The sequence below is a fragment of the Primulina tabacum genome, chromosome 10 (assembly GCF_025594145.1).
Source record: "Primulina tabacum isolate GXHZ01 chromosome 10, ASM2559414v2, whole genome shotgun sequence".
NCBI classification, from domain to species: Eukaryota; Viridiplantae; Streptophyta; class Magnoliopsida; order Lamiales; family Gesneriaceae; genus Primulina; species Primulina tabacum.
In genome coordinates this window covers 32,855,723-32,870,677 of record NC_134559.1, presented here as the reverse complement: position 1 = coordinate 32,870,677, position 14,955 = coordinate 32,855,723, and the positions used below count along the sequence as shown (strand labels likewise).

General features: G+C 39.6%; 1 protein-coding gene across 1 annotated transcript; it reads left to right on the top strand.

Annotated features, from left to right (window-relative positions):
* The first annotated feature begins 12,519 nt into the window (after positions 1 to 12,519).
* On the top strand, positions 12,520 to 13,977 carry LOC142505042 (uncharacterized). The gene has a single exon (XM_075617867.1). It carries the CDS (start codon positions 12,520 to 12,522, stop codon positions 13,975 to 13,977), a length of 1,458 nt encoding a protein of 485 aa, XP_075473982.1.
* The last annotated feature ends 978 nt before the right edge of the window (positions 13,978 to 14,955 follow it).

Below are 14,955 nucleotides of genomic sequence, written 5' to 3'. Positions count from 1 at the left end.
CATGAACAAAAATTGAATTTTTATCATTTAAAATTCATGTTTATGATGCACAAAGAAGCTTCCATGCTAGGGCAATAAGAAGAGAGGAATTTCAGAGGGATTAGGGACCCTTAGGTACATGTTTAAAGGCTGGAAAGGGAAGGGCAAAAAGATGAATGAAAATTGAGTTTTTAAAAAGCTAGGGTTTTCGGCTTGGGTTTCCTAGATGGGTGCGGCTACTAGCTGCTGTAGGGTCACATCCAGGCTCCTAAGGTGCCGAAGCCAGGGTCCTAGATAGGCTAAGGGACTGGTGGTGCAAGGGCTAGGGCTCAACCCGCTAGGGGCGGCCGCACTTGTCTTGTACGATCGGGTTTTGGGGCTGTGGATTCTAGTTCCTTTAAGCTCAGTCCAGCAGGGTCTTAAGGAGTTCAGTCTAAGTCCTAGGAGGGTTGGTCAGGGTGTGGTCCAATTTGTTATGGTCTAGGATCGAAGGGATTGATGAATTGTTAGGGCTAGGGTTTGTTCGACAAGGGCAGAAATTTTCAGTAGCATTCTATGCCTTTCTAGGGGTTTTAGTTGGCTTGATTTGGGATGGAAAAGGGTTAGTAAGGTGTTAGTAAGCTGTGGATCAAGTTTGGTTAAGTTTCAAGCCGATTCGGGTTAAAACCGAGACGTAGGGTTATGTTTTAAAACGAATTGATAAATTAGATGAGGTGCTAAAATTTACGCCTAAGAAGTGCTTATGAGTGTATTTTAAGGTGATTTATTAAGTTTGGATGGATTCAGGTCATCGTTTTATTGTCCAAGGGTAAATTTAGAAAGTCAGGGTTTCAGTGACAAAACAGTCATTTTACACTTGAAAAATGTTATACGTCCTGGAAGTTCCCTAAATCCTGAATTGAATGATAAAATGGTTATTTTTAAAGGTCATGGAATTATATGATGTAAAACTTTAATACTAAAAGACGTGTTGTATGCTTGATTTAAAAGAAAATAATATTATCGTGTATTTTTATAAAGTGATGGAAATGAGGAAAAATATTTTGAAAGAATTGATTTAAATGCGACGGTAAAGAAATGTGGATTCGTGAGGGACGAGGCCCCAGAAGGGGCCCGTTTGTGGGAGAATACCCTAGAGGGAGCCCGAAGATCGAATTTCTATCTAATAGATATGATGATATGTAAGGCCAAGGCTCAGTTGACGGGTGAGAGTGTGACTGATGTCCCTGCCGACAATAGGCCAAGGAACATAACGGAAAAGTGGTTAATGTTGCCTTCTCGCCTGGTACTAGGGGTGTGCAAAATTTCGGTTAAACCGAATTAACCGACCGAACCGAATTAATTAGGAAATTCGTTTCGGTTAATTCGGAAGTTCGGTTTTGAAATTTTAAAAAATCAGTTAATTCGGAAGTTCGGTTTTGAAATTTTAAAAAATCGGTTAATTCGGTTCGGTTTCGGTTTAAATTTGAAAATTTTGGTTAAACCGAATTAACCGAATTATTATATATATTAATTTAAATTGTATATGGGCATTAAAAATGCATTAGAAGGAGAAGGAAGCTAATTCATTCAATGATTTTATTTTCAATATTTTTATTTGTTATTGATATTTTTTGTTCAATGTTTCTTGTTATTTATAAGTTCTCCATTGTTTTTTTTATTTTATTAAAATTTGCATTTTTTTAAAAAATATCGGTTATTTCGGTCACCAACCGAAATAACCGATTTGAAAATCGGTTCGGTTAATTCGGTTTCTATGAATTTTTCGATCGATTTAGTTATTCGAAAATAAAATCGGTTAACTCGATTATATGTCTATTCGGTTCGATCGGTAACCGAATAGACCGATTGCACACCCCTACCTGGTACCATGGTTACAGCTGAGATTGATCAATCAAATAAATGATGATCCCAATTAATGAATGTAATTCACCTTAAAGGAAATGTATATGTATATGCGTATGATGAAAGGAAAGGATACGATGAAAGGAAAAAGTTTAAAGTTCATGCATATTTATGAACTCATTAGGTAAGAATGATACAGGTGAGCATGGTGTTTATGATGATATGAGTAGACTTTATGGTTGAACTAGCTGGGTTGATGATGTACATAACCTGAGGACCTTTGCTAGTTTTCCGCATTAAGATTATTTTTAAGATTTTTTGGCGTTTAAGACATTTGATGCTTTTTAGTGGTTTTTTGAGAGGAGCGAGACGTTTATACTCTATTTTGAAAAATGCTAGTTTTAGGTTTGGTTTACGATTTTACGTTTTGCACTGAGTTCTTTTGAATATTCAAATAATAGGTTGGTTGTTTTATTTCAAATGGTGAAAAGGTATTTAAAAAAAATTATATGTATATATGTTAGTATATTCGGGTGAATGGAATCGTAGAAAAAAATTCTTGTATATTTTAAAGAAAAATTAGTAGTGAACATTTCAACTATAGTGCATGAAAGATGAGGTCGTAAATATGATGGTTGTCATGAAACACATCCTTTAACCACTTTATGTTTTAAATAATGTTCTTAGTTGACTATGATGTCTAAAAGAAGGATAAGGGTCACTCGATTTCGAGACTTCCATTTGTGATGATGTGTACCATGTTTCAATGGTACGAATAAAGAGATGTTCATACATGCAGACGTGTGTTCATAGGATGAGTTCGCGGAACTACCCTTACTAGAACTTTTCAAGTGGTTACCATTTATTAAGTGGATGAAGTTTGTAGTTATGGTTGAAAGCCATTAGTCCTTATGACGTGAGAATTATTCTCTACATACTTGTGTTGTGCTTTGACCGACATCTCAAAGGTCATCAGCTGAAAAGATTGTATATAGTTGCAACACATGTATGAGTCGATGCATTATATTCAGGTATTCTTTACTTTCCTATGAGCATGGATATCATACGTGATATGATGATTGTAGTGCATGAAATCTTTGGTCATAATAGATATATATTTTTGGAAATGGATTTTCTTATAAACACATGCAGTGCCACTATGTGTTCTTTAAGATGATTCAAATGGTTATCAAATCTTGAGCTAGCCTCGAAGTACCAATTTTTATAAAATCGTTATGGATATATGATTATATTCAGGTATTCTTTACTTTTCTATGAGCATGGATATCATACGTGATATGATGATTGTAGTGCATGAAATTTTTGGCCATAATAGATATATATTTTTGGAAAGGGATTTTCTTATAAACACATGCATTGCCACTAAGTGTTCTTTAAGATGATTCACATGGTTATCAAATCTTGAGCTAGCCTCGAAGTACAAATTTTTATAAAATCGATATGGATATATGATATTATGGGACCTTACTGTACGAGAAGAATAATCGATTGGTTCTTACATGCACTAATTCACACTTAGGGAATTGTGAAACGGTTATACTAGGTGATCTTACCATGATTTGATTGGTCTAATCAGAACTAATTCTTAAATTATTACGATCAAGGATTTGATGCATAGAATTTGGCTTTTTAGGCTGAGCTTGCGTAAAAGAATATGTCCTGAATCACAATGTAAACCCATGACTTACTAGTTGTATCTTTGAACAACTTAGGATCATACAATTATTGGTTTCCCTATTCTCGTTGAGATAGTCAAATTCAAGGAGTTTGATATGATTAGAAGTTTCAAACTTTAAAATTTTTTATGAATATTTTCCATTTTAGGAAATTTTAAGAGAGATTACAACTGCTAAAAACACTGTTGAGAGTGCAGCTGTTAAAAGTGTGTGGAAAAAGTTCTGAAATTAGCATGTATCATAATTTGATTAAGTGTTTTCGATAATGATGAGTTATTTAAAGACATCGATGATATTGGATCGTCGATCAAGATTATGATGACACTACAGTTATGAGCGAAAAGTTCATGTTTCTAACTTGTTAAGAGTCCTAGTTGGACCATAAAAGCTCAAAGTATTCTATTTGGACTAGAAAATCCTATCAAACTAATAACAAGTAAACTACTAGATACCTAACCGTACACAACAAATTATCAGCCCCCGCACATGAATACTCTCCATCTGTATTTCAGTTCGGTCATTCTTCCCTTTGTTCTTGGGATTCACGCATCATTTTTCTTTTCTCATAGCTCTCTCTACCGAACCTGGAATAATTATAATCATCTTCAATTGTGATTATGTAGAACCCGAAAATCAGATTACGTATAAGTCATGCATGATTGCTACTATTTAAATTAAAAATGAATTTTTTGAATATATGAGGTGTTTTAATTGTTTTAAAAGTAGATGTGTAGTTTTATCTTTTAAAGATAAATACGCAAGGTCGGACCGGAGTTTGGAGATTAGAGAGAAGAATAATAATAAGAAAATATTCCTAAATTTAATTTAAGGCAAAAAATAATTTAATTTAAAGAAATAGAAGGTTTTAGGATTTTAAATTAATTAGAGCTAAGTTATTAAATAAAGTTCTTTAGGTTAATATTTAATTAAAGCTTAAATAAAAATATGTAAACATATGGGGATGAATTAGTATAATTTATTCAAAAAATTAATCATAGCATTTGAATATTTAAATTTGAGGTCATGAATGCCATGCAATAATCTATCCTAAATTTAATGTGTAAATTCACAAAAATATATAATGAGGGTGCTAAACTTTAAACAATTAAAATACAAGATTTAAATAATAAAATACCATGGAAATTAGTAATCATAATTTTGGGTACAACATTTAAAATAACTCAAAAGTTGATAACTCTCCATTCAAACCATTCCTAATTACAATTCATGGGGTATTAATTTCTCATTTTTAATTCTTTAATGGGTAGAAAATTTAAATGTAATAACATACCTCATTCCTACTCAACCTATTAAACAAAAAAAAATCGTGTACATACAGTAGGAAATAAGGAACAAAACAACGGCAACAAGGGGAATGTAAAGCAATTCAAAAACCCATTCAACTCTTGCACTTGTAACTCTCCACTAAATGCACTTCAAGACTCCTTTAACACCTCCTATATCATACACCTTCATCCCTAACATCATCTACACCCTCACATTCGAAAAACATAAAAAAACAGCAGCTGAAATCGAAGGAACAGCAGCAGAAAAGTAGGAAAGAAAAGAAGTTCCAACTCCGACTCCGTTGCGTCGTATTCGTTGTATTGATTTGTTTTCGTCAAAACAAATTCCAGGCATGTATATATTATTTCTTTGCTCTTCAAACAAGTCATATTAGAAATTTTTAAGCAGTATATGTTCATGAATCAAGCAACATCACGAAAATGACAGCAACATCCAAGCAAAAATCTGCACAGAATTTCTTGGCTCTCTTGTTTTCCACTTCACGGTTTGGTGTGTTTTTGGTTGCTTACAGGGAGTTGCTCGGTTCCAGGCATACATGGCTGCTACAAGGCATGAATTAGAGTGTGTTAGAGTGTTATTGGTTCATTGGTTTACATCCATACACGCACAAACAAAGTAATGACAGCAACTTTTCCTTAAGTGTAGAATTTGAGTCCAAGGTTTTATCATTTGGTGGTTTAAGGTGAGAGTTCGAATCATGGCTGTCCTAGGGACTGTAGCCACGGTTAGAACACTTCCATACCATGTCTAGGACGTGACAAAGGTGTCCTTTCAAGGTTTAGTTCATGGTTCCCTCAAAATTTTTAAACAAGAACACAAGTGCATAATTCGAATTTTCCATTTCCTGTGTTAGTGTGTTATCGGTTTTGGGGTGTGGTTTGGATTATGATTGGCTCCTAGCCCATAGCCATGGTTCATACAACACTCCATCATGTCTAGATCGAGCCATGGTTGATCAAATGACCATTGGAATGACCCAAGATAGTAAAACAAGTCAATACACCACACTACACAACAAGGGGTGCTCTCGGGTGGGAGCTGTGATTGCATCAGGAAATTGCTTGGTTTGTGTTTGGCTTTTAGCCCTTAGCCATGGTCCAAGCCATGCCTTATGATGTTGGTAAGAGTCTCTAGTTGGTGGTTCAAGCCCCAATGGCCATTAGTTTCATAAATTGATCAAAACAAGCACAATAGTTGCTGCTGCTATTTTTGGTTTTTGACAGCAACTTGAGCTTCGGTTTTGGAGGTGGTTTGAGATCTTGGTTGGCTTTTAGCCAGTGGCCTTGGACTGGACAATACCTTAATGAGTTAGGAAAGTCATGTTTTTTGCCGTTAGTGATTTGGTCGAGTTTAGAGGTCGTACGAGAATTTACGGTGAAAGGTGCCAAAATGACTCTCGAAAGAGCGTTTTATGTTTTTGGATTCCATTCACAAAATTTCGTGTCCAGCAGTCCTCATGAATATTTTTCAGTATCTTAGGGGTATTTTAAATCATGGTTAAACGTTGGTTTAATGTTGGTTCGGGTTGGTACGAAGCCATGATTAAAAATCAAGTTGTTGGTCTGAATCGTCTCGTTTTTTGTTCGATTGTTAAGTTTTTGTCAAGTTAAGATTTATTGCATGTGTCACATATTAGAATTAAGTCGCAGCAAGCCTGGGAACGATCCAACTCATCCGGTAAAAATAAGGTTATAATTATATTACGTGCATAAAATTATAAAATGTTTATTTTTGAGATATATGCTATATGTCTTGTGGCCACCTTATGTTTATGGGTTTGGAAGTTGGTAGGCGCAACCGAGGACCTCTCCACCCAGTGACTTACGACCGGTTTACGATTATGTATGGGTACGGACATCTAGTCCAAGGGCTGTGAGTGATTTCTACCGCCCAGTATACTGTGGTTTAGTCTGATCAGGCGCTCACGTTATGTTATGGGCCACTTGCTTAGAAACATTATCTCTACCAGAAAAATTATGATATGTTATGACAGAGCTCTATTGAGCAAAGCTTTTACGTATTATTTTCAGATATGCACGTAGTTACAATTATTCATGATACGATTTTTACCGTACGCTTTACGATACTTTGCTTTTACGTTGCATGCGATTTTATAAAGGGTTATACTACTACTGCTCTCGAGAAGCTCATGAAGTCACGTCTTCGGTTTGTATGTTTTGCGATTACGCATTTATTTTAAAGCATGAAATACTTTTACATCATGATTGCATGAAATATCTTATGTCAAGATTATGATTATGCATTATTTATTTAAATTTAAAGAAATAATGGAATTATGTATGTTGGTTACGTATGGGTTATAATTATGGAACAGAATGCCTCCTAGACGCATTATTGATTGCATGGGAGGTGATGAGCATCGTCATGAGGACGAGGAGAGAGATTTACCACCACCCCCTCCACCAGACATGAATGCCCAGATGCTAGCTGGGATGACTCAGTTCTTCGCACAGTTTGCGGGGAACAATGCAGTGGGAGCCAGACAGACGGGGCCGGAGGCTATCTCTGAGCGGTTCATGAAGATGCAACCGAAGGAATTCTTAGGGACGTCAGATCCTATGGCTGCCGAGGACTGGATTAAGTCCCTCGAGGTTATCTTTGAGTTTATCGGGCTTGAAGATGGAGATAGGGTTCGATGTGCGACCTATCTGTTCGGAGGAGACGCTCGCCTATGGTGGGAAGGAGCATCAGTGGCTTTGGATTTGACTACTTTGAGCTGGGTGCGCCAGTCTTATTTGTGAAAAAGAAAGATGGTACGATGAGGCTCTGCATTGATTACCGGGAATTGAACAGAGTTACAGTGAAGAACAAATGCCCACTCCCGAGGATTGAAGATTTATTTGACCAGTTGCAGAGAGCTTCAGTATTCTCCAAGATTGATCTGCGTTCTGGTTATCATCAGCTGAGAGTGAAAGACGCCGATGTTCTCAAGACTGCTTTTAGGACTCGTTATGGCCACTTCGACTTCCTTGTGATGCCGTTCGATTTGACGAATGCGCCAGCGATCTTCATGGATCTCATGAATCGCGTATTTCAGCCATATCTTGATCAGTTCGTGATAGTATTCATAGACGATATTCTCATCTACTCAAAGAATCAAGAGGATCACAGCAGACATCTTACCACAGTATTGCAGACCTTACAAAAGAATAAGCTATTCGCGAAGTTCAGCAAATGCGAGTTCTGGTTAGAGAAAGTGGCGTTCTTAGGCCACGTTGTTTCTAGCAGTGGGATCGAGGTAGACCCGGCGAAAGTTGTAGCAGTCAGAGATTGGGTTGTGCCGCAAAATGCATCAGAGATCCGTAGTTTCCTGGGGCTAGCAGGATACTACCGGAAGTTTACTCGGGGATTCTCCTCCATCGCAGTTCCACTCACATCATTGACGAAGAAGAATGTTAAGTATGGGTAGAGCGAGGAATGTCAGAAGAGCTTCGATACATTGAAGCAAGCTCTTATTTCAGTGCCAGTGTTGGCCATGCCTTCAGGACCCGGAGATTTTGTTCTATATACCGATGCTTTGAAACTCGGGTTAGGCGCAGTATTGATGCAGCATGGGAAGGTGATACAATATGCTTCTCGTTAGTTGAAGATCCATGAGAAGAATTATCCTACCCATGATCTAGAGTTGGCAGTCGTAGTATTTGCATTGAAGATTTGGAGGCATTATTTGTACGGAGAGAAGTGCCAGATCTTCACCGACCATAAGAGTCTCAAATACTTCTTTACACATAAAGAGTTGAATATGCGGCAGAGGCGTTGGTTGGAGCTGGTGAAATATTATGACTGTGACATTAGCTATGATCCTGGTAAAACTAATGTAGTTGCAAATGCGTTGAGCAGGAAAGTCGCAGGGATGGCTCATTTGGTGGTATCGAGACCTCTTCAGTTTGAGATGCAGAGATTTGATCTAGAGATATATCCTCGAGGTAGAGTTCCTCGTCTATCTACTTTGACGATTCAGTCTTCTCTTCTAGACCGTATTCGAAGTGAACAGTTAGCGGACGAGCAGTTGGCTAAGTGGAAGCATAGAGATGAAGCCAAGGGCAGTATCTTGTATACAGTCAGAGACGGTATGGTGAGATATCGAGACAGAATATGGGTTCCTAGCGGCGATTCTATTCGAGAGGATATCTTATCTGAGGCCCATATGTCGCCGTACTCTATTCATCTAGGGAGTACGAAGATGTACAAAGATCTGCAGTCATTATATTAGTGGCTCGGAATGAAGAGGGATATCAGACGTTTTGTATCTGAGTGTCTGACGTGTCAGTTAGTGAAAGCGGAACATCAGAGACCAGCAGGCATGCTCAAGCCTCTTCCTATTCCTGAATGGAAGTGGGAGAATGTCACCACGGACTTTGTTGTCGGTCTGCCGAAGTCAGTCAGAGGGTCGAATGCTATATGGGTGATTGTTGATCGTCTTACGAAGTCAGCTCATTTCTTGCCTATTAAGACGACTTTCTCCATGATCCATTATGCAGAGTTATATATCCGGGAGATCGTCAGACTTCATGGTATTCCTGTTTCTATAGTGTCTGACCGAGATCCTAGATTCACTTAATCGTTTTGGAAGAGTCTACATTCACCTATGGGCACAAAGTTGTTGTTTAGCACAACTTTCCACCCACAGACAGATGGTCAGTCCGAGAGAGTTATCCAGATTTTGGAGGATCTTCTTCGTGCATGTGTTCTTGATTTCTCCTGGAGTTGGGAATCAAAGCTACCATTGGTGGAGATTACCTATATTAATAACAGTTTTCAGTCGTCTATAGGTATGGCTTGTGAGGACCGAAATTTTTGAAAAATGTAATTAATAAGTTGTAAGAAAATTTTAGTATGAGATTTTTATTATTTATTAAAGGAGATATGCTTATGGGAAATAATTGTTGGGAATCTTTATGGCAAAGTCAACAATACCTACACTAAGGCATGTTAATTTCGAAAATTTGGGGAATAAGATTTACAAGGTTGGGATACCATACAAGTTGAGAGGAATTAAGGCATAAGGAGTACAAGCAAATTTTGAAATTCCCCTAGATTTAATGCCTAATTATTATAATGGTTAGATACTTGGTTTGTTGGAAGGAAATCATCAAGTTTGTGCACAAAATCCCTTAATCTAGTATCAAAATTTTCGAGCCAAGCAAGGTGAGAAGAATCAAGGATTTAATCTCACAACTTAGGTAGCTCAATTTTCGAAATATGGCAAGGATATTGGAATCAAATATTGAGGGATTTGAAGCAAATTTGGGCATGACTGGACTATCATATTGAGCTCCATCCTTCTCCCCTATAAATACCACACCATACCTAGCCCTCCTCACACCTAAATCTCGAAATACTTGCTGCAAATTTTCGAGAATTTCAGCAACTCTCCCTAGCGAAACTCTGCCCAAATATCGTCTCAAAATCATTTGAGAAATCTAACCGAAGTGCTGCCCGGACAAGGAGCGAGGAGCGATCTAAATTCCAAAGCCAAGCAGTCACGTTTCTTTAGCAACCAAATACTGTAAGTGGGCTTATTTTTAAACTTTAAAATTTCGGATTTGGGTATGCATGTTTTCGATTTTTACAAGAAAAATAAATAGTCGAGTACAATCTTCTTTCTACTCTTTTCGTGTAATTGTCATACGATTTCAAAAGTACTGTGAGGAGTCGACTGTATACAGGAGGGAATCCCAACCACGACGTACCCTTACGCGGTGGGGGACATAACCGCTATACGGCCTCGCCCCCTTAGAGGAGTAAAAATTAGGGACTGACGTCAGTAAACCGTAGAAAGTAGATGAGTCGCAGTGCTGGGTCAAAGTTTATGCATGTGTTATGAAGTACGTATGAACTCATGATTTATGATTCGAAATTTATGCATGTTGTCTTTATTGTGCTCGATTTTCCCCCACTTGCTGAGTATTCCCAAATACTCACCCCCTTACAACCCTCCCAAGATAAGCCCGAAGAACAGATTGAGGAGGAAGAATCCGAGCAGTTTCTGGGATGGTGAATGCTCAAGGAAATCGATTATCTTTACGTTATTATTAATTAGATTTACGTTTCCGCATTAAAACTTTGTCGTCTTATTTATTTTGGTAATTGTAAAGACAATGGTTATTTAATTTGAGATTATGATATATAAACTGGTTCGGTTTATACTGTGCTACAAGAGGCTTGTTGTTGCGATTGTGTGATTGTTAAACAATGCCGGTGTCATTCCCGAGTTTTGGGGCGTGACATTTAAGTGGTACCAGAGCCGCCATGTTCATAATCCGAGTGGAAAAAAAAATCGATTTTCAAAAAAAAAAAAAACCCTAAAAATTTGCAGTGGAATTTTAACTCGAGGCCGATGTTACCCCCTCCGAAACGGCCCAACGAGCAAGGCTCACCACCATAAAGTCGTGAGCACCAGGCTGAAATCGCGAAAATCCTTCGTTTATGCCTCCGAAACGTCGTTTTTGCCGTTTTAGGAAATATTCGTAGACCCTATAACTTCATGTAGGAAATTCCGAATTCGATTCCGTCAATTGTCCCAGAATCCTCTCGACATATGCTTCGAACCCATATGTCAAATTCCAAACTTTCCATTTTTGGAAAAAAAATTATTTATTTATTTAAATTTCGAAAATTTCATATATATTGCATATTCTCATTTGTTATACTGTCTATTTCGGATTCTGAGCATTTCCATTTTTTTGATTTCAGAAAATGGCTCCATCTACCCTTATGCGACCCCACACCCGTGCCCAAGCTGCCATTCGTCTGAAGGAGCTTGCCCTTCACTATCAATCCCGTCAGATTCGGCGACTTAGAGCCCGATTGAGTGAGAGGAGGAGTGAGGTCGAAACCTTAACCGCTGAGAAAGAAGAGATTCAAGTCCGCCTTAACCAGTCAATCTATCAAGGTGAACTAGTTAGGAGTGATAACATGGACCTCAGAGATGTCATAGAACAGTGCAAATATCAAAATGGAAAGTTCCGAGAGGATGTGGAGCGCTATCGCAAAGAATTGGAGGAAGAAAAACAGCTGAATAACAGGAGCAAAAAAAAACTGAAAAATTTGAGTGAGGCTATAAGCTGCACTGCCAAGGTGAACTATCAGCTGACTCAACAGGGTGAAGCGCTGAAGAACAAGATCAAGGAGAATAAGAAGGGGTACGAACTACGCCACCAGAGTACCATAGATCTGTTGGACGGGGCAGAGGCAGATGTTCAGGGGTGGAAGACGCAGGTGGCCCAGCTTAATGCAGAGAATGCCCAGCTTAATGCAGAGAATGCACAGCTCACCCACATGGTGGAGCTACTGCAAGAGGAAGAGCCGGAGGAGGAGCCGGAAGAAGAGGAGCCGATAGAGATCGACGAGCCTATAGCTGCCAAAGGAGATGGAGATATAGATGATTAGAGTTCTTAGTTACCTTTCCCTATTACTAGGAGTTTATCTTTCCATTGTTGCTATTTTATTTCAGTCAGTATGATTTATTTCCATTCAGCACGCTTTGTTCATTAGTTGTTTCTTTACATTCAAAAAAATTAATAAAATTATGATTATTTATTAATCTCAGTTGTTCATGTATATTCAAGTTATGCTTACTTATTTACTTCAGTTGTTCCAGCATAACTTATCTATTCAATCTTGTTATATATACAACAAATTCTTAGAAGCGTTTAACTTGTAGGAAATGGCCGGTAGACCACCAAGACGAAACCGCAACCCCCGTTATGCTAACAACAACAACAACAACACTAATGAAGAAGGCAACGGCCCTCCACCTCAGTTCAATCTCAATCAAGCGGACCTAATGGCTATAGCCACGATCGTGGCGACGACACTTCAGGGGTTAGTGAACCCAAATGCTAATCAGCAGCCCCAACCTCCACCACAGCATGGGGTCAAGTGTCATTATGAATCACTGCGCAAGAACAGGTGCCCAACTTTTAGTGGCGCTGCCGACCCCGAAGTTAGCCAGAGCTGGCTCAAAAGCGTGGAAACTCAGTTGAGACTGTTGGAAGTCCCGGATGCACTAAAAGTGGACGTGATAGTGCCCTTCTTGGAAGACAAGGCAGCTAAATGGTGGGAAGCAGTCTCGCCAGCCATGACCGCTGCTGGACCAATCACATGGCGAATCTTTCGAGAAACATTTCTAAAACAGTACTACCCGACAGAAGTCAGACTGCAGAAGCCAAGTGAGTTTGAAAATCTCGGCCAGGCCCCAGATATGTCAGTAGTGGAATATACCTCTCAGTTCAATGCCCTTGGATCATATGCACCAGCGATTATGGCGGATGAAGTTCTGAAATTGCACCGCTTTAAGAAGGGGTTGAACAGCAGGATCCAATCAGCTCTAGCGGTCTACCAACCTGCCAACTTTTCAGATTTGATGGGTGCGGCTATCCGAGCCGAAGCTGATATTCGTCGAAGAGAAGGGGAAAACAGGAACAAGCGACCCCCTGTCAACCCGCCTTCTCAGGGCAGACCAATGTTCAAGAAGCCCAATCAGTCGGGTGGACCTCCCTCAAGGAAATTCCCCGCCAATAACAATCAAGGACTCAAGCCATGCTCAACATGTGGCTTCAAGCACTCCGGGGAATGCCGAAGGGCCAGCGGCGTATGCTTCGGATGTGGGAAAGCGGGGCACCGAATTGCAAAATGTCCTACCGCTGCCAACCGACCAGCAGGGCCAAACAGAGGAACTGGGCCAAATACGGGAGCAGGCCCTAGTAAACCAAAGGAGGACGAACCCAATGCTAGGATCTTTGCCATGACTCGGGAAGAGGCTAACGACGCAACTGAAGTCGTGTCAGGTACCATTCTAATTAAATCAGTACCTGCCTACGCATTATTTGACTGTGGTGCTACACATTCCTTTATGTCTAAGAGGTTTGCTAAGAATTTAGGAAGTAAGCCTGATAAACTAACTGCACCTTTCCGAATAGCCACACCTACTAATAGAACCATTGAAACGAACGAGATTTACAGAGATTGTAAAATCAGTATTAGTGATCAGACTTTTAGCGCCGATTTGATACAGTTGATCATGGTCGATTTCGACGTAATCTTAGGAATGGATTGGTCAGCAAGAAACATTGCAATAGTAGATTGTAAAGGGAAGAGAGTTAAACTCCTAACCGCAGAGTAGAAGGAAGTCGTATTTCATGGTAAATCCAGGGAACGGAAGTTGCTACTTTCCGCATCTCAAACCTGGAAAGCCATGAAATCCGGGGAGGACATCTACCTAGCGATGGTCAGGGAAGGAAAAGAAGAAGTCGAAAAGAAACTGGAAGACATCCCGATAGTGAGAGAGTTCCCAGATGTTTTTCCTGAAGAGCTCTCAGGGACGGTCCCGGACCGTGAGATTTAGTTCGAAATCAACTTGGTTCCCGGTGCTGCACCAATCTCTAAAGCACCCTACAGAATGGCACCAGCCGAACTCAAGGAATTAAAAGAACAACTCCAAGAATTGATAGATAAAAGGCAGATTCGACCGAGTGTGTCCCCGTGGGGAGCTCCAGTACTCTTCGTAAAGAAAAAAGACGGTAGTATGAGATTATGCATCGACTACAGAGAATTGAACAAGATCACAATCAAGAACCGGTACCCTCTACCTCGGATAGACGATCTGTTTGATCAGCTTAAAGGAGCCGCCGTCTTTTCTAAACTGGATCTGAGGACAGGTTATCACCAGTTGAAGGTCAGGGCTGAAGATATCCCCAAGACAGCCTTTCGAACCAGGTATGGGCATTACGAATTCACAGTGATGCCTTTTGGTCTGACCAATGCACCGGCAGCATTCATGGACCTGATGAACAGAGTATTCAAGCCATTCCTGGATCAGTTCATAGTGGTATTCATCGACGATATCCTCGTCCATTCTCCTGACGAGACGAGCCATGAAGAGCACCTTCACCTTGCTCTACAGACCTTAAGAGAGAATAAGCTCTATGCTAAGTTCAGCAAGTGTGAATTCTGGCTAAGGAGTGTGTCATTTCTGGGACACGTGATTTCGAGAGAAGGAGTGTCAGTGGACCCAAGGAAGGTAGAGGCGATTACTGAGTGGCCGAGACCGAAGAACGCCACCGATATCAGAAGCTTTCTCGGATTGGCAGGTTACTACCGG